Genomic DNA, 23,998 nt, shown 5'->3' on the forward strand with positions numbered 1-23,998 from the left:
TCTGTGCTTGGCTCGGGTAGTCTGGCTTCAGGCTTCAAATCAGGTTCAAGTTTGAACCTCATGTCTCTCATGCTGTTTTCACAGCAAATGGCAGATGGGTGAAAGCGATGAGTAGAAACACGTGGTGCTTCATAAGGTCTTGGCCTAAACTGGCACGCTGTCACTTCTACTCGAATTCCATTTGCCAAAGTGTTACGTGGTCAAGGCTAAGGTCAATGGGATGGGAAAGTATGGGCCACATTACAGGAGGAACCATAGCGAGTGCAGAGAGAAAGGGACAATTTTACATAAATAATGCAGTCTGCCACACTTCTCCCTATTGTCAGGTTCCAGAAACAGTACAAAGTTTCTGGTGGGCCTTTATCTCATTCCTCATACTTAAAAGATGTTACCTATGTCCATAATCCTTTTCACATAGAAGATAGATATCTTCTATCTTTGTCCAAATACCTTTGGACAAAAGTGAATGCTTGGTAGACCAGACAAAGGAAGAGTGTGGACCTGGGCTATTGGGGTGTTGCAAAAGCCAATGGCTCCATCAGAAACACAGCAAAGTCTTCCCAGGCACTGGGCTTCAGGAACTGGCCTCGGCTATGTGCTTAGCAGCTGGAGAGGCTGCAGGGACTCCTGGGAGTGGCTCTCTGAGGAGACACCAGCACTGACAGTCTCTCCTCTCTGTTGTGAGTTTCACTTCTTCATCCACTTGGCTTAACCAGGATACTGGAGACACAACGTTCCTGCCACAGCCTATCTTTGATTTCAGGAGATTGTTACTCAAATGCCTCTAAAGAACAGTACTCTGAAAGCATTTATTCTAGACAAGGGATGCCATAGTGTTAAAAACAGAACAATAAGTGATTTTCCCTTAAGTGACTGTAACAAACTGTGAAATTGGGAGGAAGGATGAAAAACAAACAAAGTACCCATGTCTGGCTTCTGGACTTGCTTCTAAACATACTGCCCAAGCATTCTCCAAAAACAAAGTTAATTAAATTTTTTCCACTCTTCAAAATGTACTATAAAGTAACTGAAAATAGAATCTGAAGGTATCTCTAGACAAGAAACATCTGTGCAAAAACAGAAAAGAATCATAAACATTAACACATTCAGGTAGTTAGAAACATCCAGAAAATCAGCCAACATATTTAAGTTTTCTTTTCCTGAATGTTTGGCATGGTAGAGAGCTTTGATGCATATTGGCTAATTGCCTATTTAACTGCATGTACTTGTGGTTTACAATATTTATTTACAAGCATGCCCTGGCCTTATGCAAAACAGAATAAATGCTATAATTGTTATAAATCTAGAAGTAGTTTCTGACAACCTTTTAGTGTTTGCAGTGGGCCCAGATAGGCATGACAGAAAGTATCAAAGATATTTACCTGAAAAGCCATGTGTGATGGTGTGCACCTATAACCCCAGCACTCTGGGAAGGTGAGGCAGGAGGACTGCACATTTAAGCTCAGCCTGGGCAACTTAGCAACTTAGTGAGACCCTGTTCAAAATAAAAAGGGGTTGGGGATGTAGCTCAGTACAAAAGCCTTGACACTTCAATCCTCAGACAAAGAAAGAAAGAAAAGAAAGAGAGAGAGAGAGAGAGGGAGAAGGAGAGAGGGAGGGAGGAAGGGACAGAGAGAGAGAGAGGGAGAGAGAGAGAGAGAGAGAGAGAGAGAGAGAGAGAGAGAGAGAGAAAGGAAAATCCCCCCTCCCCTGCTTAGAACATGGCAGAGGTTGGTAAAGTGCAAACCTAAGGCTAAGTATAAAAAACAGGTCAACCAAGGAAGTTGCTAGTTAGTAGTACTCTTTCAGGGTCCATGTTAAAAAAACAACAACAATAGCAGCTAAGAAGGGAGCGTGTTACCTTAACTATAAACAGACTTATAGGAGCCCCAAACATTTTCTCATTTCCTGAGAAAATCCCTACTATGAGCAGATGCACTCTGAAATGAGGAGGACTCAGACCACACTGTGCTGTCACAGAAAGCTACCTATGGAAAAGCCCAGGAGCAGGGATCACAGCAGCCATAGTTTTTCCCATCATAAATAATCTCCAGATGAATCCTTTGGAAAAATTCTGCAATCTACAATCAGCCTTTTCTGTCAGTGCACAGGTTCCACATATCTGAACACAATGGTCTCTTTCCTGCTTTTTCAAGTGATCATGTTGAACCAAGTGAAACATGTTCACGTTTTCATGATGGATCTCTCAAATGTACTGGTGTTTGTGGCTCATTCTCTTGGTGGGTACTGAATGAGCCTCTGCTATGGGCCAAGGAAATAAACGAAACAGGTCAAGTGCCTGCCCTCATGGAGCAAGCATCCCAGTGAGGAACAGCTTCCTCATCCCAATAGTGGGCTGGCTTCTCTGTGGTTCCTCTCCCTGTCTGTATCCTAGGTTGCCTTGTTCATGGGAACCCCAAACACAGACAAAGATAGAAGAAACTCAAGAAATCCTCTGTAGTATCATCATAGGAGCAAGTGGTCTTCAGACCCAAGGAACTTTTAACTTTTAATACAAGGATGAGAATAAAAGATTTTCAGCAGGTATATATATGTTTATTCCTTGACATCTCATATCTCCTTTCTTCTTCCTTTCCTTCTCCTTTATCCCCCCGACTCCTACTCCATTTTATACACACACACACAACATAGACCCCCCTTCTAAATACCTAATGATGTATACATACAAATGCACCAGCTACACAAAACTGTACAAACATTCAAGCTATACATGCTGGAGAACCAAGGTATGACTACATAAAGGAATGCAAGACCTACTGTCAAAAATTCATCAACACTCACAATCATATCTGTCACCACATCTTACCTATAAGAGAATGAATAGTCATTAATGCAAACGAAAACACATACTCCAAAACACTGTTTAATATCGCTGTGATGCTCAGTCCAATCACCCCCTGCTGCTCTCCCCATGGTTTCTATAAGGTTCTGAAGATTAAACCCATTGGTAGTCAGCTTTGTATATAGGCCTGTAAACAAGAGGGCTCAGCTTTAAATAATTACGTCAAAGAAATGGCAACTGTGCTTTTTGCCAGAACAGGGATGAATAATTACAAAGCCAGGACATAATTAAGCGATTCTGACTGTCAGATTTTTGAGCTGTGCCTCTGATGTGCGAGGCCAGTGTTCCTGCCACACACCCTCCTGGATGGGCCTCTGCGTGCCTTTGATCTGCATTTCCCAGTGCAGCCAGTGGGGTCAAGGTTTGGTCCTTATAGACGCCTTTCCGTGGGAGCCTCAACCTTCTCTGTACCCAGCCTGATGCTCTCCGTATTGACAATGGTATGATTCAGTGGCTGACATCTGACAGACATATATCTTTTCTTTAAAATCCTGGGAAATGAGCAAATTCTAGATGTTGCAGATCCATTAACTAAAATACACAGCCACGCAGTTTGGAAGAGCCCACTGTCATATTAGCTATCACCTCCTAATCAATGACAGTGTTCTTCTCTAGAACAGTCAGAGCTCAGACAGAAGGCAGTTTTTAAACAACAAAGGCCAAAAGGCAGCAAGGGAGGAAAGAAAGCATGTCACAGGAAGAGAGAATGAGAGAGAACTCCTCTTAGGCGCCAGGGCCTGCCTGGTCCCAAATCAAACCTTGGTGACACAGGGAGTTTATTAGTTCCTGGCTGATTTTGCATTTGCGTCAGTGGAGAACACCCAGACTGCCTGTTCCCTACCTCCAAAGCAAAGGCTGCAATTGGAAAGGTATTTTCCATTCTCCCAAATACTTTATGTCAGGAATAAAATGAAAACAGCTCCCCAAATCATGCCCCCTTGATCATCTGTCAGCACATTATGCTGAATAAGCACAACAGGCCGCTGCCCCCTCAGCGAGGACAGAAGCCAACCTGAGACTCCAAATCCTTATGAAAAATAGGTTTTTGCCATGTGGACTCAGCACAGAATCGGCAATTCATGGAAAGGAAATTGCTCTCCACTTAGAGGCCGGCTCCGGGTATACAAATACCTCCCACTGCATACATAGGTACACATACACAGAGACAGGCAGGGAATATACACACCTGCACAGGAACAAACAGCCATCTCTACACACTGTGAAACGGTCAAAAGCAGCATTTTGAATGCCAATTTATTAATTCAGCAAGCAGCTCATTTGGTGTCCTTCTATTTGCAAAAAAAAGTACCAAAGTATATCTCCAAAAACAACAGACAAAAGGGTATATTGCCTCTCATTCAAGAGAGGCATTCAGTTTGACACCAAACCAATAACTCTGTATTCCTCTTGTGTTCTCAAAAGATCATGGCGTAAATAGGACACCAAACCAGAAGCCCACGACCCTTGGTTCTGGTCCCCATTGAACCTCATCAGGACTGCGGAGCCCCAGGACATGGTACCCCTCACCCAGTTCCCTCATCTATAAAACCAGAGACCAGAACAAGTGATTTCTGAAGTTCTGTCCAGTTTGGAAATCATGTGGTTCTACAAAAGAGAACCTAAGGTCCCCAGGCTTGGTGAGATCATGTTTGTCTCCCTCCTCTAATTAATGGGCATTTTAAAGCTTAATATGGTTAGCAGGGATGTTAGAGTCAATCACACAAACATGAGCTAATTCTATAATTAATTGAGAAGTAATTGGGAACTCTGAAGAGCATTTCTGCTGATGCTGCTAATAACTCATGGTGGATTTTAAGGAGTCATTCATAGTCACTTTCAAAGTGAAGGGAAGGTTCTAGCTCCTTCCATCTCTATTTGACAGAATAGTCCTACTTTACCTGCATTCTTCATTTATGTCTTCCTGTGAGGTTTGGTTTGAACAAAACGATCCACGGGGACTATATTTAACTCACTGCTTCAGAGATAAGAAAGTAGAGCATGAGGAGCCCTGGCTCCATAGTCAGACACATGGGTAAAACCCCAGCTCTGGCAGGTCCTAGAGTTCACCTCGGCCCAGTGAACTTCAGGCCTGAGTTCCCTCACCTTGATCAATGATCCTTTCCAATGATCCTTTCCTCCTACCTCACAGGGTGATGTGAGGATTCAATCTGTAGATAAAGAACCTTGGGACAGTACACTAAGTGGTAGGTACATATTGAGTATTCTGACCAAGTACAGAGGACAGTGTGTTCAGTACTCCTTCTGATTTCCAATGATAATGAAGACTTTCCTATGCCAAAGGCAAATGAAGGTAGGAGCAACACTGATTTACTCTGCACAGTGTCCGCAGGAAGGAGGGAAATGTAGGAGGGGCAGGTTGTAACCCAAGATATTACAGAGTTCATTTGTTGAGCTTTGCTGGGTTTGGTGATATTAGCTGTCTCTGCAGTATTTTCACCAAAAAAGAAATAAGGGAAGGAAGGATGCAAGAAAAAAAAAGCCAAGAAATAAATTCTTTGATTTGGACAAAATTACAAAAGCTAGACTAATGAAAGGCAGTCATGTGCAATATGTCAAACCTGGGCTTCAATCAGGAGAACTGCTAACACTTTAATAGCTACGAAATGAATCACTCAATTAATTTCTCACATGCTGAAACAGGTAACAATACATTTATCTGCCAGTATTATACCCTCCATATCATATATTTCTACAACTGTTAGCAATTTTATTCAGCATAACAGGAAATCAGTTGCACCTCATGGATTCAAGGGAAAAAAAGGGGGCCCAAGTTCTGCTGCCAACTGAGCAACTTGATGGAAGAGGTTTCATTGTGCTGCTCTGTTTTGGTTTTGTTTGTATTTTTTTCTTCCTCCCTTATTCATGTCCAGTGCATGTACAGAGGTCTGTAAGTCGCTAAGTGAGGACAAACTAGACCTCTAGGACTTCTGTGCCAGTGTTTTCAATACACGAGCTGCAGTCTCATGGGAGGAGACTGTGTAGCTCCACAGAGCCCGGGGAGGACAGTTCTCCAAGGGGTCAGTGGGGGTCACTGAGTTTATTCTCCAGCTTCTGGCTTCACTGAAGGACTCCAACTCTTCCCAAAGAGATAGTTGTGCATATCCTTAAAAACATCCTTGTGTCCGAATCTTAGACCCCCAGCCAAGCCTCCCCTGCCTTGTCAGAACCGCCATTAGGATGACACCACTTTTTGGGCACGGCCCCCTTGCCAATGCAGCTGTAAAGGAAAGGTTATAAACAACATTCTGATGAGCTCTGGAGAGTTACATGTGGGGAGACCAGGCCAAGCCCAGGACACATCAGAAACCACTGCCGTCTAATGTTATCTCAGGGACCTACGGAGCCCTCATCTGCGATGGGAGAAAATTACTCTCCCCAGCTCCTCTTTGGTCATAGGAAAGAAGAGCCAGCTTCCGCTGAAGAGGAATGCTACCCACAGCAGAAGCAAGAAATGCCCGGTGCTTTCTCCTTTCTCAGCTCCAGACCTGTAGAGGCCCCATTCTGGGAATATCTTTGAGAAGGAACCCTGAAAACTGACCCTTAGAATTTCATCAATGAGCTGTGTATGGTGCTGCTCTATCAGATGAGACCATCTAATGAATACTGTCCCCTTAGCCTGGGTCACAGGAAAACCCAGTTCATACCCAGTCCTATTTCCTGTTACATCCACAGTGTATCTACATAGGTGAACCATGGCTGTGAGATCCCACTTGCATTCTAAACCCACAGGAGAATGTCCCCCATGCTCTGAAGAATAACCAGGGTCATGAAGTGTCAATCCCTTATGAATATCATGGAATAGGCAGCTCACCTTGGGCTTCACCACCTTCATGAAGGCCCCTCTGACCAATGCCTCCTCTCGTTCTTGTCTAGTTACTTTCTGGGCATCCAAAAACTTCAACCTAGGCAGCTTATGCAGAACAAAGCACCTGGAAAAGGGTGAGAAACAAGCTTGTGATGGCAGGCCCAAATACCCAGGCAATTTGCCTGACCCTTAGGAATCTATTCCATTATAGTACATCCCAGGAGTCTAGATCTTGGCTACCGAGTCACCTATCTCCTGTTACAAAGAATGAACAATCATTTTGGGGGGAAGCTTGAGAGGTTATATTCACACAGACATTCAACTAAACTTTAGAAACATACAGTAATGGCAACAAACATAGGTCAACCAGTAGGACTCTAGCAGTGTATTCTTGTTCTATTCTGGAAAACGGGCCTAGCTTCCCTACACAGGAAGTCCACAGGAAGATTAACCTACACTTTGATTGTACCATTTATGTTCCTATCATTCCTTTAAGTCATTTGTATCACTCTCATCTTAACAGACCTCTATTTTGCCATGTAGGACAAAAAACTAGATTGTTATCCCCTGGATGACTTTGGAGTAGAAGTAGGAACATGAGCAACTTGGAAATGCTTCCTCAAGGAATCAAGCAAAGATCTTGAGGGCTTTTTGTTAACATTACTGGGTTATTTCTACAGTAGTGCTAAGAAGATTATCTTCATCAAGGAGAAAGAAGAAGAGTTGGTTTCTAGGGGCCATTAATAGCCCAACAAATGCCAAGGGACCTCCACTCCCTTTGGAAGACTCTTTGATACTCATTATAGACTCCAGGAATTACATAATGTCTATATGAATAATGAACTGTCCTCAAGCAGGTGTATGTATATGGAGTGACAAGAAGATGCACTTGGTGAGGGTATAGGTTTATAAATATATAATAAATATAGAAAAGGTACAGGCATCTGTCTATACTTCTCCTTTGTTAGTGTCAATCACCAACCCAGATGCTTTCCCTCAAACCCCCATACTCCATCAATCACACAAGCGATTGCCTAGATCTCATCTTGCTTAGGAAGAATAGGCAAGGACCTAACATCAACAGCAATGGATTCTCCAAGGGAATCTGTCACTTCTTTCCTGTCCAAGCCTCCTCAGTATGCACGCATCTTTCAAGACTCAAACTCCATGCAAATTTCTTCTACATCTCTAAGCTGCTTTATTTTCTTTTATATTAGCACTCCTAGAATACAATGGCATCACCATCCAGTCTGACACTTTGCTGTTCTCTATTTTCTTAGTGCTCAATTGATGTCCTTGCCTAAACTATAAACTTCTTGAAGGCAGAGACAATTTTCTTTGTTTACCCTGAACACATCCTGGAAATCTGCATTAGAAGTACTTAGTAACATACCCGTTCATTTTAGCTACACAAATCTTTCTTGAGCACCTACTATGTCATACATAGTGATGATGATATGCTTCCCACTTTCAGAGGGGTTTTTAGCAGAATGGAAAGACACATCCATAAAAGGAAATTAGAAATCAGCTTAAATGCCAAAGTTTATGCACAGAACAGTTATGAGAGCAGAGAAAAAGGACCTATGCTACTGAATAACCAAGGGGAAAAGGAGGAACAGGAATTCAAACGGGCCTCAAAGAACCAAATCCCAAAGTGATCCCAAGCATTTAGCTCTTTTGCAGGACAGAGATTACCTACGGTGCAGTGTGCTCTCCTCATTGCAGCCTTAGATCCCCAGAACCACCTCCCGTGATCATGGGCTGATGATCTTACGTCACCAAGTAGCCTTCATAAGCTCATCCAGGTAAAAGATTTGGCTGATGACTCATAAGCCAGGCACAACAGTTTAGGGCCCTCCAATAATAGCCCTCATATCACTCACTGTCAAGGTCAAAATACCCAAACTCTTTGAGGTACACTTTTCCTCCCCAGTGCTGTCCACCCCAAAGCCTGAGGTCCTGGAATCAGACTCTGTTTACTTCCTGCTTCCTTTCTGGTTACCATCTAATATTCTCCTTTCTATCTCTCCCTAGGCTTCTCCCTTACTTCCCCAAATGCTCCTCTAATATTATCCAAAATCAAGCAGAAGCCAAAAAGGGCCTAAATGTCCTTTCTATCCCCTTGTAGAATTCCCACCGGCCTCAAACTGTCAGAGAAAACTTCCGACTTCTGCTTGTAGCGGCAAAGTCTTGATGACAACAGATTCTTTCAAATAAAGACATGTACAGACAGAAACAATGTCAGGAGTGACGCTCAAAGGAGTAAAGACACCCACTAAGTGTAGGGTGGGAAAAGATGAATATTCAGGTGAAGACAACATTGGTATTAGAAAATCAGCCAATGTTTAATGATGGAGTGAAAGATGCCTTCACAGGGTTGGCAGGAACCACGATGACAACAGATCGCACATTGTCATTTCGCCTCACTTTGGATCACAGCCCTGAAATCAAAGGAGAAAGATAGAGAGGTGCTGGCTTTTAAGCTAGTTACAATTTTTAGATGACAAAGAGCTGCTGTTTCCAAGGCACTCTTCTTATACAATCGAAGAGACAGACCATGACACAGGCTGCCAGTCGTCTGTGAGACGTGGGGTGACCTGGCTCCCATCTTGAGGCTCAGCCTGGATGCCACTGCTTGGGAAGATTTGAGAGACACTAGGAACACTCGCACCAAACAGCTCAGTCTGAGACTCGGCCCAGGGTCCTCAGTGCCCCCTTAGCAATGCCTCCTTTATGTTCTAACTCACACATGCAGCAAATACTTACTGAGCAGCTACCACCTGCCAGGAACTGTCGGAGGTGCTGAGAATAAAGTGACAAATAAAACAGAAGGGCTTTGCTCTCAATGAGCTTAGATTCCAGTGCAGTGGTCCTCAGCCCAGAGCAGACAACAGCACTAGGTTTCTGATTTGGCTCTGGAGTGGGGCCTAGAATTTATGTTTCCAATAACTTCCCAGGTGATGCTGATGCTGCTTTCCTGCAGAGAACCAATGTGCTAGTGAAAATAACACCATGAGGAATAATAGTTTCGGAATTACAAGCATCAAGAGGCAGCCAAGAGTCTCCTTCCTGGTCCTGCTAGCAGTCTTCCCTGCCCCAAGGTCTGTGATCCACAGAGTCCAGACTGTGGCAGTGTCTCCCAGATCTTCGTGCCCTTTGGTGGCTTGCAGCTGGCTCCCAACATTATTGCCAAGTGGTAAGTCAGTGGGCTTCCTGCTCGCCTGTCCCACTCTGGTCTTGGGAGATCTATTTCCCTTTGTTCTAGGTCATGTCAGGATGTCAAAAGCTGCAGCTTCAATTCTGAGTGTAATACAAGTTTGCCATAAAAATACAAGAGAGGATTCCCAAAGCCACAGAATGAAGGCTTTTACAATATCAATTCAACCCTTGTAAATTTAATCCAGGGTTATTTGTTGCTCCAAAATCTCTTTACTGTGATGTATTACTTAGTTACTGGGGTTATCACAGCCATATCCTAAAGTTGCATAGTACATAAAACATTTCAGTTAACAATGCGGGGAAGGTTAACTCCCCCAGATAACCTGCAATCACAAGGGCTAGTCCAGATGACATCCCTCTGTCAGCTTCCACAAGCTATTGATGGTTCAATCAGTTTGTTTTGAAGGTAAAGTACAACAAAAGGGCAGTAAACTTATTCAGACTGTCAACAGGGGCTATTGGGAATGGGGCTTGCAGGTAAGTAATTCTGGGTGTTTTAGGGCTATTATCAAACAGCAATGGTTGAAGGAAGAGACAGCTACTAATAACACAGAAGGCAGCCATCATAAACCACTTTATGGCAGAAACCTCCATCTATAAATCCTGCGACACCCGGAGACAGCTTCAGATTTATAAAACTGCTTGTTAAGCCAGGGCATTGCTTAATGAAAAGAGATCCGTCTAAGTTCTAAGTCTCACATCCCTAGCTCCAGAGGGCAACTCCAATGTTTCTGACCTTCTCAAGGTGGCTGGAGGGAAGCCCCGGGGCTGAGGTGGTCAGGGCCACTCCTGGCTCAGAAAGGGGAGCTGAGGTTATCAAAAGGAAAGCAGGGATCCTGGGACTCTGGGAAGGTGTTTACACATCCACTTAACTCTGTCTGGAAACGGATTTCCTAAAAGTAAGAGACCAGCACCCAGAGCTTTCCAGATTTTCTCTTTCATGCAGAATGTTTCATTTTCCTAAAAGACTGCTCTAAGGACAGAGCTAAAAATTATAGGAGGAAAAAAGGAACAACCCATAGGTTTTTTTTTTTAATCATCAAAATCAATTTTTTTCTGCTTCAATCCCCGTGTCCTAGCATTGCTCAGGGAGGACAGAGGAGGATATTCTTTCCTCCTGCCCACAACTGTTATCCCAGGGAACTGGCTGCTCCTCAGTAAGGAGGTACAAGCACAGAAAAGCCAGGATGTGTCTCTGCAATCTGCTGGTGGGGTTGGTTACCATGTTTCTTTCTCTGAGGTCCTGGTCCAGAACTACCAAGCTTCTAGTTCCTCAGAGAGACAGGCTGTAGGACACCAGAATTTATTCTATCCTTTCTGCCTGTGGCATTTTCTGCTTCCCTGCATTATTTCTTATCATTTTCATGCTCCCATACATGGAGAACAGGGAACATGGTGGAAGCTACTGATGCCCTACCAGGCACCCCAGAAGGCACCCGTGGGTGGGCCATGAACTGTTTTCAATCTTTCACAAAGCTTCGCAGAACAGGGTGAGCATGCTAACACATCATGCTTCTTTGCTGTTGACTGGATTATACCCACTCTGTTTGATAACACAGGATACCTCATGCTGATCACAAGCACTGATCAAATGCTAAATATGTCCAATTAATGAAAGAAAAAGTTAGCTTGGTTTACATGTCACTTAATGGAGAAACCAAAGCTTTGAAAATATAGGGGAGATAATTGAAAGGAAGGGAAGTATTCATAGTGAAGGGCTTGGAGAACAACAGGGCCAAAGAAAGAGCCCAAGCTTTGAGTTCATCTTGCTGGGTGATCTTGGCTCAGTCTCTGCTGCCTTTCTGAGCCTCAGTTTCTCCATGCAGTGAACGGGTGTCATGGGCCAAATGATGTGTAAGCCTCCTTCAAACTTTATTTTCCCTGAATTCTACGTGCCTCAAAGTTGATTTGCAAAAAAACCATCTACACTGTCCCTTCTTGTTACACCAGTTTCCTCCTGCAGCCACCCCTACACCTCCAGGTAGCAGAGAAGGGTGAGAAAAAGCAAATAAAGACCAAGGCGCAATGAACAAACACTGGGTGTGGAATAGCTCCAGATGCTCAGAGAGATGACAATGATCTCACTCTAATGAGCTGGGGTGAGCTCACCTACAGCATTAATGAATGCCTGGCAACTGGCAAAGGCCAGCTGATTTTCCTCACAGTTCACCGGCAGCATGTTTGAAGTCTCTGTGCAAACAATACACCCACAGGACAGTCCAAGGCCCTCTGCAGAGGGTAACCGGCAATTACTCTGTGGGCTTCTGTCACTTTGATCTCTGGGTCGTGACCTTTGCTTTCTTGTGATCTTCAAAGCCCAGATTGTAGATTAGCTGGAGCATGCTAGCTGGGTTATGTAAGCCACAAGTTTTACAGCTCCTATTGGGTGGGAAATGGTGGGGCCCAGGCAGCCACAGACTGCGGAGGGTCCCTCCCTCTTTCCCTTCAGCTGAGTGCTACAGATGCTGGGCAGGCCCCAGCATTGCTCCCTACCAGGGAACAAAGAAAGAGTGTCACGTTTTAAATAATTCAGAGTTGCAAGGAACACAGAGGGATCTACTGTGGTGAAGGGCAAAGGAAAGGCCAGCCAGAGACTGGAGTGGCAGGAGACAGTGCACAACACAGGCTTTGGTGACCGAGGGCAGCTAAGAGGCCAGAAGCCCAGCTCCCTTATTGGAAAGTTGAAGTCTAGCATTTGTGGATCATTGTTGACCTTCAGGCCACCATTCTTTCTGCAGAGAAAAAGAGGAAACATTGCAAAGGAAGGCAGCAGACCACTCTGAGCATCCAAGTTTCCCAGACTTGATTGGTTACTCTAGCTGGTGTTGAAGTCGACAAGAGGCCAGAAAGATTTCTAAGCACTAGGGCAAGCCTTGCCTGGCCACCCTCTCCCTGCCCAAATCCTGAAGGCTGCTGTCACCTCCACTCAATATTCATCCCCAAACAGCAGCAATGCATCCCCACAGCAAAGCACAGGCAGGTCCAGGCTCCTATAACGACACAGTGTGGACATTGCTCAGCCATGAACTCTGATGAATAGCAAAGGGAACCCCAGGCACAGTTGTGCTCCTGCCCCAGCAGGCCAGGACTCTACTCAACAACTCTGTAGTATATTCATGCTCATATAGAAATTTAATGAGCCCGTTTTACTGTGGGGATAAGTGCCAAGAAAATTCAACAGGATCCATGGGGGGTAAGCGAGAGAGCCAAAGGGGTGGGTGTGAGGGGAGAGGAGAAAAGACTCAGCAAAAACCTGAACATCTGTGATGCCATTTCCAATAGCTACATAAATCTATTCACTTCCCATTTCTGGTCCAGTGGTTGGCCACAGCATGACCTAAAACTGGGCTGACCTCTTTGAAATCAGCATCTCCCATGGAAATGAAACAAGAGACGCACTTTTTTGATGTATGGCTGTGTGACATATTATAAATATTACATCACATAACCACAGAGGATGCCAATCAATAAGAAATTTTTTTAGACAGCACTAAATGAACCATGGGTTCTTGCTTCTGAATACACTCCTTTAAGGCTCCTACTATTGCTTAAATGATTAATAGAAGACATATTGTCAGAAAATGTACTTAAAGTGAAAAACAGTAAACTGTAGAAATATTATTCACTTTTTAAGCAATTTTCTAGTAAAAATGTCACATAAATTTACATAGAGGCTCCACTCTAAGGCTCTGGGTAACAGCTAGAAAGAAGGTAGACCTCATACTTCGTGGATGAAGGGCCAGAAAAATATTTTACCAAAAGAAAAAAAACGAGCAGCTGCACTGCTGTGTATAAACACAAGTGCCACAGGAACTCTGAATTCAAAAGTCATATTGTGAAACCCTAAAATTTCTCAGGGGCAAATGAAGCACAAATTCCAGGATAATAAATCAGAGCTGCTTACAGACCATAGAATGGAACTGCATCATGCATACATTTGGTTTTTTTCCAAATACAAGGGTCAGCGCTTATCAAATCAACAATAAAACATAAAAATAAATAAATAAATGCATAAAAAAATGTAAACACGCTAGGGAATCAATCTACCATTCCACTGCACAATCACGCTGCATGGCAAATGTGTGAAAGTGTAACCAGGCAGACACACATTTCACTTTCCCTCTGCTGGTCATTGCTGCTTCTCTCAGAGTATAAGCATCTTGCTGTTGTTGTGGGTGACAGAGATTTTCTAAGGTAATGTGGCATAAATGTGATTTTGGGTGCATGCAAGCATCCTACGTAGAATCTAGCCCCATGTGACAACTTGCCCATAAGTGCACTGGCAAACCACCTTTCCTCATATGCTCATAGGGAAACAGGCCTCAGATAGGGAGGAGATGCCCAGGCTAGTCCAAGAGATGGATTACTCCTGTGGAATCAAGCCCTCACCCAAGAATCACAACCCACAAGCAGTGCTTGGGTTGAGTCCAAATCATAGTCCCTTGCTTGTTAACTGCATTTATTGGTATCCAAATGGATCTGATTCCAAATGAACAGTGGACATCTGAGGTACCAGAGATCCCTGCATCTATGCCAAAATACCGAGATGCTAAGTAGGAAAGTAATTTCGAACCACCTCCAGCATTTATCAATCCCCATTTTCCATGTCCAGCACCACATTAGGTGTTGGTGAGGCTTCAAGAGACAAGAAGACTCAGCTCTTACCCACTGGAAATATACTCTAGATGTTGAAATATATGAAGTAGGGGGAGAAATATACAGGATGGAATATATACTAACATGGAGTGTGACAATAAAGGAGAAGCAAAACTGCTTGAGAAGAGAGTCTCGGAATGCTAGAGTCAAATGACCATTACAATCTTCTGTAGATAGTTTTTTAAGATTTGTCACTAAATGCATTAAGATGCCTTGGGTGATTCAGAGGCCACTGCTCAAGGTGGACTTCACATAAGATCTTCCCATCTGGCCCCTTACACTATGGTTCTTAGTATTTTTGCCAATGTGACGAGTTAAAATAACAAAAAAAAATTGTATTAGCTTTTCTTTTCCTTTTACAACCTTGGAATTGAAAACTTCCCACATTCTTTCTCACTCTAGAGGGAAAGAAAACAACAGAAACTTGCCTACAGACAGATTCACAAGTGACTTTTTGCTGTATGAATGAATGATAAATGAATGTAGGTGAATATGTATGTGGATGTACAGATATATATATGTATACATATATACTATATACATATATATGGATGTACAGATATATTAGGGTGTACAAATATATGGATATGTATATCTACATAGATACATATATAAAATTTATTAGGTCATTTCAAAGAATTAAGCAATGAAGTCTGAAGAAAAAAGAAAACAAGAGAGACTTCCTCAATTTTGCTTTACTAAAAATTTCTTGATACTCCAAAATATACCTTAAAAGAAGTGCTACAAGAAGAGAAAATATGTTTTAAGTAACAGCTTCACAACTGAAATCAGGCTATTAAATGGTTCAAAATTGTTAAGAGTGTTTTAAAAAACATCCATTTCTGAGTGATTAAGCAACCTTAGAAATGTATATGCATTCACCTGCAGGATATTAACTATATTTCTGTGAAACAGAATTCACAGTCAAACCTATAGCATCACATCTCAAATGAAAATCTTCATCACAGAGACAGGTTTAATAATTTTTTTGAAGTAGGGTTAGAGTTTTGCTCTAAGAGGGTTTAAGACTCATCTACAATTCCTAAAAATTAATCAAGAAACCTAGAAAGTAATTTTAAAATATAAAATTATTCCATAAAAAGATATATAACTGAATTCCTGTTATATCCTTACTTACTTATATGTATGTTGTATGTCTTTTTAATCAACAACATTCAACAGCCTTCAGTATTTCTTACAGCTTTACCTTTATACAAAATGAATGCCCCAAATATATATATTCCCTTATGGGTCACCACAGATTTGAATATGAGTTCCAAGAGAATAAGTTCCTCTTTCCTCACTGCCTCCAAATCTATTTCCCCTGCTTACCCAGTATTTTTCTTCCTTGCTTCCTTGCTTTTCTTTCTCTATTTCTCTCTCTCTGTCTTACTCTCCTTTCCTACATTCCTTCCTCCCTCCATTCCTTCTTTCCTTTTCTATCTTTCTTCTTTCCATCTTTCCTTCCCTCCTCTCTTCTTCTCTCATTTCCTTCCCTCCTTTCTCCCTCCTCACATTGATTCAGAAGGTATGTTAATCAGAGTCTATATCACAATCAGAAAAGAACTGCACATGTGAAACAAATCTTTGAAAACACTTACAAAACAACCATCAAGAAGGAAAGCACACAGGCATCAAAATGAGGAAGTAAAAGAAAGATAAGAGGGTAAGATAAGAAGACTCCCTGAGAGAGGTTAGTTTGGATGAGGGGTTTCAAAGCAGATAGTTTAGAAGTAGAGAAGAAAGAACACCATTTTTACCTGGAGCCCATCCACGTGCATGGCTGGTGGACACTGAAGTGTAGCTTTTCGGAGATGAGGAAAGAGCCTGTGGGACCTTCTGTTAGGATTATACATGAGCTCCCTAAACTTTGATGGAAAGAAGTCTCTTTCCAAAACGTAACCCTGGGGCAGACCACCGAAAGACCTAACAACATAAGAAAGGTCCACCAAACTACAACACAGGGGTCAAGTCTAGCCTACTGAATAGACAGTAGGCTAGACTTGACCCCTGGGTAAAGTTTTTATTGGGACAGAACCAAGCCCATTCATTTACAAATTATTCATGGCTACTTCCGCACTGCAAGAGCAGAGCTTATTCATTGTGATAGAGTCCACATGACTTGTAAAACCTAAAATATTCATTATTTGGCTGTTTATTTTAAAAGTTTATCAACCCCTGATCTAGACCACACAACAACTTTTCATCTTTCTTGGGTCTTATAACCTCAAAAAGGGAGAGAATACCTTTAAGTTTCCAAAAATGAGTTTACCATTGTCACAGGTAGACCTTTGATACCAGACATGAACTATGCAGCCCATAGTATAATATCATACCTCAAAATGATATATTTTCCTTTCTCCAGCCATATGGGCACTCACCTGTATCTCTTGTAGTCTTCCTCATCCTTTTCCAAGCTGACCAGCTCATTGGGACATGCCACGTTACCCAGCAAGCTGAGGTACTCCAGAGCTGGTGTCACTTCTGTCAGGTGATCAAGCAGACACTCCAAATCAGTGATGTGACAAAAGTTAAGGATCTTAGTCTAGGAAGACAAAAGGCTTAGGGAGGAGCACAGACCATACATGATAGACACAGCCCAGGAGCTGATGCATCTAGTGTACTCCTAGTGTATCTAGTGCATGCAGTGACTGCGTAAGGACTGAATCAACTTAGTTGTGGGTGTAGGGCATTACTAGCTTTCCATCCCTACCACTGGAAACACCCCAACTTTTCTCTGGACAGGTAAAGCTACATCTATATAACTCGATGAAGAATGAATACACTTCATTTTTTACCCCTTTCTTTCCTTCATACTTTCTTTTTAATTATAAAAGGATAGATTTCTCATAGTGAAATATTTTCATTGCAAATTCATAAAGTTTATTTTTTCCAGTAGTGAAAACTAGAAATTATTTCTAAAAGCCTCATTAAAAGTATACTCTCCTTCTCTCTAGTAGGAGGAATTTATCACTGAAACAAATGGGAATGGCCTGGATGCACACAGGGATTGGCCCTTTCTTAAGATTTGAGATCCTGCAGAGAGGCTATGTGAATGTTCAGTGACCTTGCTGGTACCAATAAAGCATTGGGTTGGGAAAGAAAGAAAACAAAGATAGGAAGAAATGACAACCCAAGTAAATTAGTATATGTTTTGTTCAACTGGACATGTTGAAATACATTTCCTGAGAGTCTATCATAATCTAATATTCTATGAAGAAGAAAATGAAAGAGAAAAGATGGAGATGGTGAGATTATCCATGAGCCATCTCTTACTGGGATCCACTTTCCACTCAAGACAAACACTGAGATCACCAAACCAAATATGCAAGAGTCATAGATATATGGAATTGCAGGTACTGCAAAGGATTTAACCACCTAGTTTGCATAACAACTCTTACATTAAGCTCCATACATATGAGCCAGCCGAGTCCTAGGCAAAGTGATGATTAGGTAGGCCATGAGTGGAAGCCATGATTACCAGGAGCACATGATGAGTTATTCAATATCAACAGAAAGAATGGGGTTCTTGCCATGGGAATGGCAGCAGAGTATAGAGAGGCTAAGATGTAAAGACAGATGCCACCTATGAGAGTCAAAGACTCAGAGTAGTTTCTAGAAATGACATCCACTTAGACCTAAGAAAAAAAGGTAAAGTCAAAGAAAAGAGTTACTTTCACCTCAGGATATTATCTAGCCTTGGGATTTTACCAGGTTTTTTTATACTTGGTTTCACTTTGTCAGAAAACAATGAACTCCAAATCCAACCTTTGTCTGAATCCAATCCCTAATGTATTTGCCAAGAGGTCACCCTAAGATGCTACATTCCATTTATGACAACCAATGGTTTTCCTTTTCTCTGGGATTGGATCTTCCTTAATTGCTTGGGGTCACAGACAAAAAAGGCATTCTTCTCTTCTACATGATGAGCCTTTGGATACTGAAGCTCACATATTTTTCTTGAGTCTTTTATTCTCCAAGCTATGTTTCTACAAGCATTTTTCCTACAACACCCTCTGCCTCCATCACATGTAAGAATAAAAATCTGTATCCTGGGTGGGAACAAAAGGGAAACAAGTAGAAGCAGAGCAGAAGCAAAGGAAGAAAAAGACTGGCAAAAGAGCTCACCCACTGATGGCCTCCATTTGCCAATATCCTCCCCACTTCCCAAACAAAGAAAAGTGGACCCTGAAGTTTTTAATTTAAAATCTTTTACAAATAACATCCAAGATTGGCCACAAAGAAACTCTAGAATGGGGATAATGGGAAGAGAAATTCACATAGAAGAACAGAGAGAAGGTCCCAGCAGGGAGTTAAGGCCAGAAGTGCAGGGGGTAGGTAGCTAAGGATCAAAACACCAACATATTTTATCATGAAGACAAAACACAGTAAGTGCTTTTTAAATTAAAGCCCGGTGATCACACTATTTAAGAAAATCATTTAAATCTAACCAGTTAAAATGACAGTGAATAATTCCCAGGAAAAGTCAACTTTTCTAGCATGTTCTATCTTTGTATGCTTTGCAGTCATTGCTACATTGAAAAAATAAAAAAGAAGTTAAAAGAAAAAAATTCAATAAAAGGGGTCTTGTCACCACTCTTCCAGTACTGTCCTTAAGCCCAAGCAGGGTCACTTCAGCAGGCCCTGTGCTTTGGAGCACCTTCACCAAATTTTCAAAGTACCCGAGACTGGCCAGGGACCAACAGTGTCATTTGGTTGGGTTACACAGTGCCTTGACCTGGACCTGCAGGCTTCAGGCTCAGTCCTGGTTTCTCTGCTTCAGGTTTCATTCTAACCTTATACCCTACACATAGAACCTATCAGATGGGATGCTCTGAGGAGTACTAGGACTCATGCCTATCAGGTCATCATTAAGCCTTCAGGCCAACCACTCATTCCAGGAGTGGCAGCCAGGCAAGCTGATCACTTCTGATAGCCAGCACAGTATTTCCTCTGTAGAATTTCAAGCAACGGGACTGCCAAAAGGGGTCAACTATACTGATTTGGAATAATTCAAGTTATTTATGTAGATGAGGGATTAAGATGACCTAGGGGAAGCCCTCCCTAGTATGGATGGAAGAGTTGGACTAAAAACTGTTTCCCTCTTAGGGCAAGTCCTTAAAGTTTTGCTTTTTCATCTACTGCATGAAAATAGGAATATGTAGGAATATAACTCAAAACCAGTGTGATTTTTAAGTTGAAGAAACACTGGGCAACTAACTTGGATTGGCATTTCAGTCTTTTCTTAATAGGATGCTACCTTCCATCCAGGAAGTAGGCCTACTTTAATTTGAGCATTTCTTTATGTGTTGGCTTAACATAAAGTTAGTAAAATTTAAGTATGAGGGGCTCCTTGGTTGCACAGGGCCGTTCCAAGGTCTTGAGAATGGCCCAACTAATATAATCACATGGTTACATATTTTTATAAAATTTCCAAAAGTTGTTAACTCCATTTGGTTAAGATTACTGTCTTTCTCCACCAATTTCCCCTTGAGTTAGATGATAACAAGAAATGTTATGGGAATACTGGAGATTTGGCAAAGAGGAATTTTATAGGAGTGACAGTTAATTATGATTTAGTGGGGGTATAACTGTGTGATTTGCAGTTATTTCTGTGTCTTGTTAAATTACTATAAAAGTACCAGTAAGAATGGCCTCCTAAAATATTCTCACCAACCACCACATGGACACCAATATTCAAAGACCAACATAAAACTGGTAATACAATGTTTAATGAGCTCTTCAATTCAAAGAACATTTAAGATGTTGTTTACCCAACACACACCTCTATCTTGAAATGTTCTGAAACCTTTTACATACAAAAGAAATGTGAGATTTTCTCCAAATCTAATAATGCTAACCGTTTTACTAATAATGTAGTAGTGAAATTACCAATGAGTGGTTGTGTTACTCAGTGTTTCACTGTTATAACGAAATACTTGAGATAATTAACTTATCAAGAGAAGAGGCGATTTGGGCTAACAGTTTTACAGGTTTACACTGAGACTGGGTAGATCCATTGCTTTGAGGCCCTGGTGGGCAGCAGGAGTGTGGAGTGGAACAAACTGTTCACCTCATGAATCCAGCAGCAAAAGGAGAGAAAAGAAGAAATCTTGGTCCCACAATTCCTTCTGAGGACACACCCACACTGACATAAGGGTCTCTCACCAGACCCCAAATCTCAAAAGTTATACCACTCCCAAGGGTCCCATTCTGGGGGCCGAACCTTTAACACATAGACCTTTGCAGGACACTTACCCAAACCACAGCAGTGGTGAAACAGAGACATTTCTGAACTACTAAAAACTACAAATCAATTTTCAATCAACCATGCTAAAAGAGAGAATTATCTTTCTATTCTTGCTACAGACAATATTATAACATTTCATCATATAATGAAGCTCTAAAGGCATGTACAGGGGGAAAAAAGTAGAAAAAAAGTTCTGATACATGCATATCTGGTATAAAAAGACTGCTTCTTTTCTAGGTATGTTGACATCTATGGTACTTATCAACTTAAAATTTTTTTGTTTGCTTTGATATATTTTTATTCCAAATAAACATTCTTTTCATACCAAATTCATACAAATATTTGTAATTACGTAGTCTTTGTTTTTTAAGAGGACTCCCTCAAATTATATAAGTTTCACACTCTACGAAACTTGGATCTGCCCCTGAGCAGGAGGCTGGGGGGAGGTGAGCACCAAATGCCCTGGTAATGGGATTTCTTGGGCAAAGGATGTGTGGGCCCCAAGAAGCTTTAGCTATTTAGTACCAATGGAAGCCAAGGGCCTTCTGGGTGCCTGCCTTATTTAGGATATTTTGTGTGGCAGAAGCTTTCTTGTTCTCAGCCTTTCAACAACCCTTAAATGATAAAGTAGGCTGATCCAAGCGGTGCCCCCTGGATCCACACCAGACAGGAAGCCCCAGCACCTCCTCCCCACATGCTCTGGACCAGCCCTTCATCTCTGTGTTGATTCCACCACCAGAACATGAAATAGGAGAAGGAGTTTTAATTGGCTCCTCAGTCTCCTGGGTTAGCAAGGACAAACACAGCCCTGTCTTGCCTGATTGCAAGTTGAGATAGAACTTGTCACATTCCTTTTTGTCAAGTTGCATGGAAAATTAAGCAGAGGCAATCAGTGGAGGAAACTCGGTGTCTCTGGTTAACCAAGACCACAGCAGTAGCAATGGATTCAGGGCTTCTCCTAAGGGTGACTTTTCTTCTTTTTTTTACAAAAATGTGAAGCTACCTGGCATGGTTTCAACTCTCGCCAGCTGGATTCGCAGCATACACCTGGTTTCCCTCATCAAGACTTCTCCAGAGGACTTGGCGTTTAGATTTTTGTCAGTGTTGTCTACAGAAAGTTGCCATGGTGGAGCCCAGCTGTCATGGCGAGGCTTGCCAAAGGAGATTTTCTGGGGAGGGTTCAAGATCAAAGCATCATCTTGCTTTGCAAGTTTGGAGTGGGAGGGAGAAGGGGAGCCTCTGGGTGTGCATGTTCAGTTGCACAGGTCTGAAGCAGCTCCTCGAGTGAGAATGGGCACACCCACCCCTCTGAGCTCAGCTCCATGTCAAAAGGCAGCTTCTATAACCACCAGAGGGATTTTAACTAGGGCTAATCCCTGTACAGGATTTCTGAAATGTCAAATATACTGTATAATGACGTCTTATTTTTATTTACATACATATCAGAAATATTATCATGTCCAAGCAACAATGAAGGAAACAAGTTAAAGGTCACAGAGCCAACAGGTGGCAGGTCTAGATTCAAATCTAGGTCCTAAAGAAACTGCATTACTATGGGAAAAAAAATGACTCCCAATTTCCTAACCCAAAAGAGGAGGGAGTTAAAACACTGAAGTGGAAGGAGTCTTACATGTTTCTGGGACAGACCATAATGTGTTGTCAGCCAGCTGTGCTCTGTACCTCAGATACTTCCAATTTGGGTTTATTTTTTAAAGCATTGAGGTTTTAGCTAACAGTCAAATGTACAAAGAAATGGTGAAGTCTTTGGCCTTAACAAAATTATTTCCCATGTGTTACACCATGTAAGTCTTCCAGCATACTCTGAAGTGGTAATTATATTATACATTTTATAAAGAAACTGAAGATCTTGACAAGACACAGAGACATCCCCAAGACAACAGTAAACTGTTGTCAGAACTAGAGTTCAGCCCTTGACTCCATGCTGTGGTCTCACCTGGATACCAGGCAACACACACTATTTTTCCTGTTAATACTATGGTTCAAAGTCATTGCCTCTTTAGAGTATGTGCTGAAGCCAACAGGGACACAGAAGTAAATAGAAGGGTGATTTCAAATGAAGTTAGCTTATCCCAAACAGGGAAGGTGGAGAATCATTTGATTGTGTAAAGGTGAAATATCTATACTTTCCGGAATTTTCAGTTGGTCCAATACTTGGGGCTGAGTATTCAGAATTAATATGGTGGAGTTCATTACCAAATATCCTACCCCTCATGAGCACATGCTTATGGTGGGTGAGAGAATGAGAATATGGTGGGGGTGGGGGAAGGTGAAGTCCACAACCAGTGACTACCTGGCTACTCTAAAGGAAGAAGGGAGAGCTAACAAAAAAGCAAAAGATGAAGAGGTTATCTGGGAAAACTGGGTTTTCAGATATTTCAAGCCAGGACAGCAAAGCTGAGGGCTGAACACAAGCAGAATAAAGGGCTGGTAGAACAAAGATGGGAGGCCAAGCAGGAGGCATGCAGATGGGAGGGGAGGCATTGCTCGGTGAATTTTGAAGAAATTTGCCAGATGCTGCTGAGTCTGGACTGTGGAATCTCTTTCATGAGCAGACTCCCTAGGCCCCAGCTGGGAGCAGGGCCATGCTGGGGCAGGCACCGGCAACTCCTCCCACATCTCAGTCCCTCTCCTGTGCAGTGCTGTCTCTCGTTCAAGTTTCAGAGTCTGGGGCTAGAAGTCAGCATAGCTGGGTTCTAGACTCAACCTCACCATTGACAATCTAAATGACTTCTAAAAGCACATACATTGCTACCTTTTCCACAAAAAATGAGAAGAAATATTCATCAATAGTACCCAGCTCAGAGAATGGTATTAGAGTAATGTTAAACTATAAAAGTCCTTATAATTCAGCCCAAGTCACATCAGATTCATTCCCATAATTCTCTAGGATAGTAATGACAACACTCTACTAACACTAACATGGTACTCTTCACATTACTGGAACCTCATATTGGTGAGATATTTAGAATAGCCCTCACAACTCCCTCTGGGGAGGACACTATTATCATCCCAATTTGCAGAGGAAATGAAAACACAGAGATGTAACCAAACTTGTCCAAAGTCAGGCAGCAAGTGACAGACTGCACCCAGGGAGTCTGGCCTCAGAACTTGTTGTGCTAAACCACTATGTGATATTTTCTCTTCCAAAAGGATAAAAGAAGCC

General features: G+C 42.2%; 1 protein-coding gene across 45 annotated transcripts in view; it reads right to left on the reverse strand.

Annotated features, from left to right (window-relative positions):
• The window catches only part of Lrmda (leucine rich melanocyte differentiation associated), a 1,370,443-nt gene that overhangs the window by 742,257 nt on the left and 604,188 nt on the right, over window positions 1-23,998 (reverse strand). For 41 of the 45 annotated variants that reach the window (XR_015440503.1, XR_015440505.1, XR_015440504.1 and 38 more), the window contains 2 exons: window positions 16,946-17,083; window positions 6,696-6,813 (listed from right to left, as the gene is read on the reverse strand). Coding sequence is in view for 24 of the 45 variants with exons in the window: in XM_087185375.1 (XP_087041501.1) it covers window positions 6,696-6,813; window positions 16,946-17,083 (256 nt within the window). In the remaining 21 variants the exon portion in view is untranslated. Of the gene's footprint in view, window positions 1-5,568; window positions 6,102-6,695; window positions 6,814-16,945; window positions 17,084-23,998 lie in introns of those variants that run through there. The other 4 variants (XR_015440522.1, XM_087185396.1, XM_087185398.1 and 1 more) reach the window with 3 other exon arrangements.

The sequence above is a fragment of the Heterocephalus glaber genome, unplaced genomic scaffold, assembly GCF_053883595.1.
Source record: "Heterocephalus glaber isolate CG9 unplaced genomic scaffold, H.glaber_assembly_v1.0 deba00001497, whole genome shotgun sequence".
NCBI lineage: Eukaryota > Metazoa > Chordata > Mammalia > Rodentia > Bathyergidae > Heterocephalus > Heterocephalus glaber.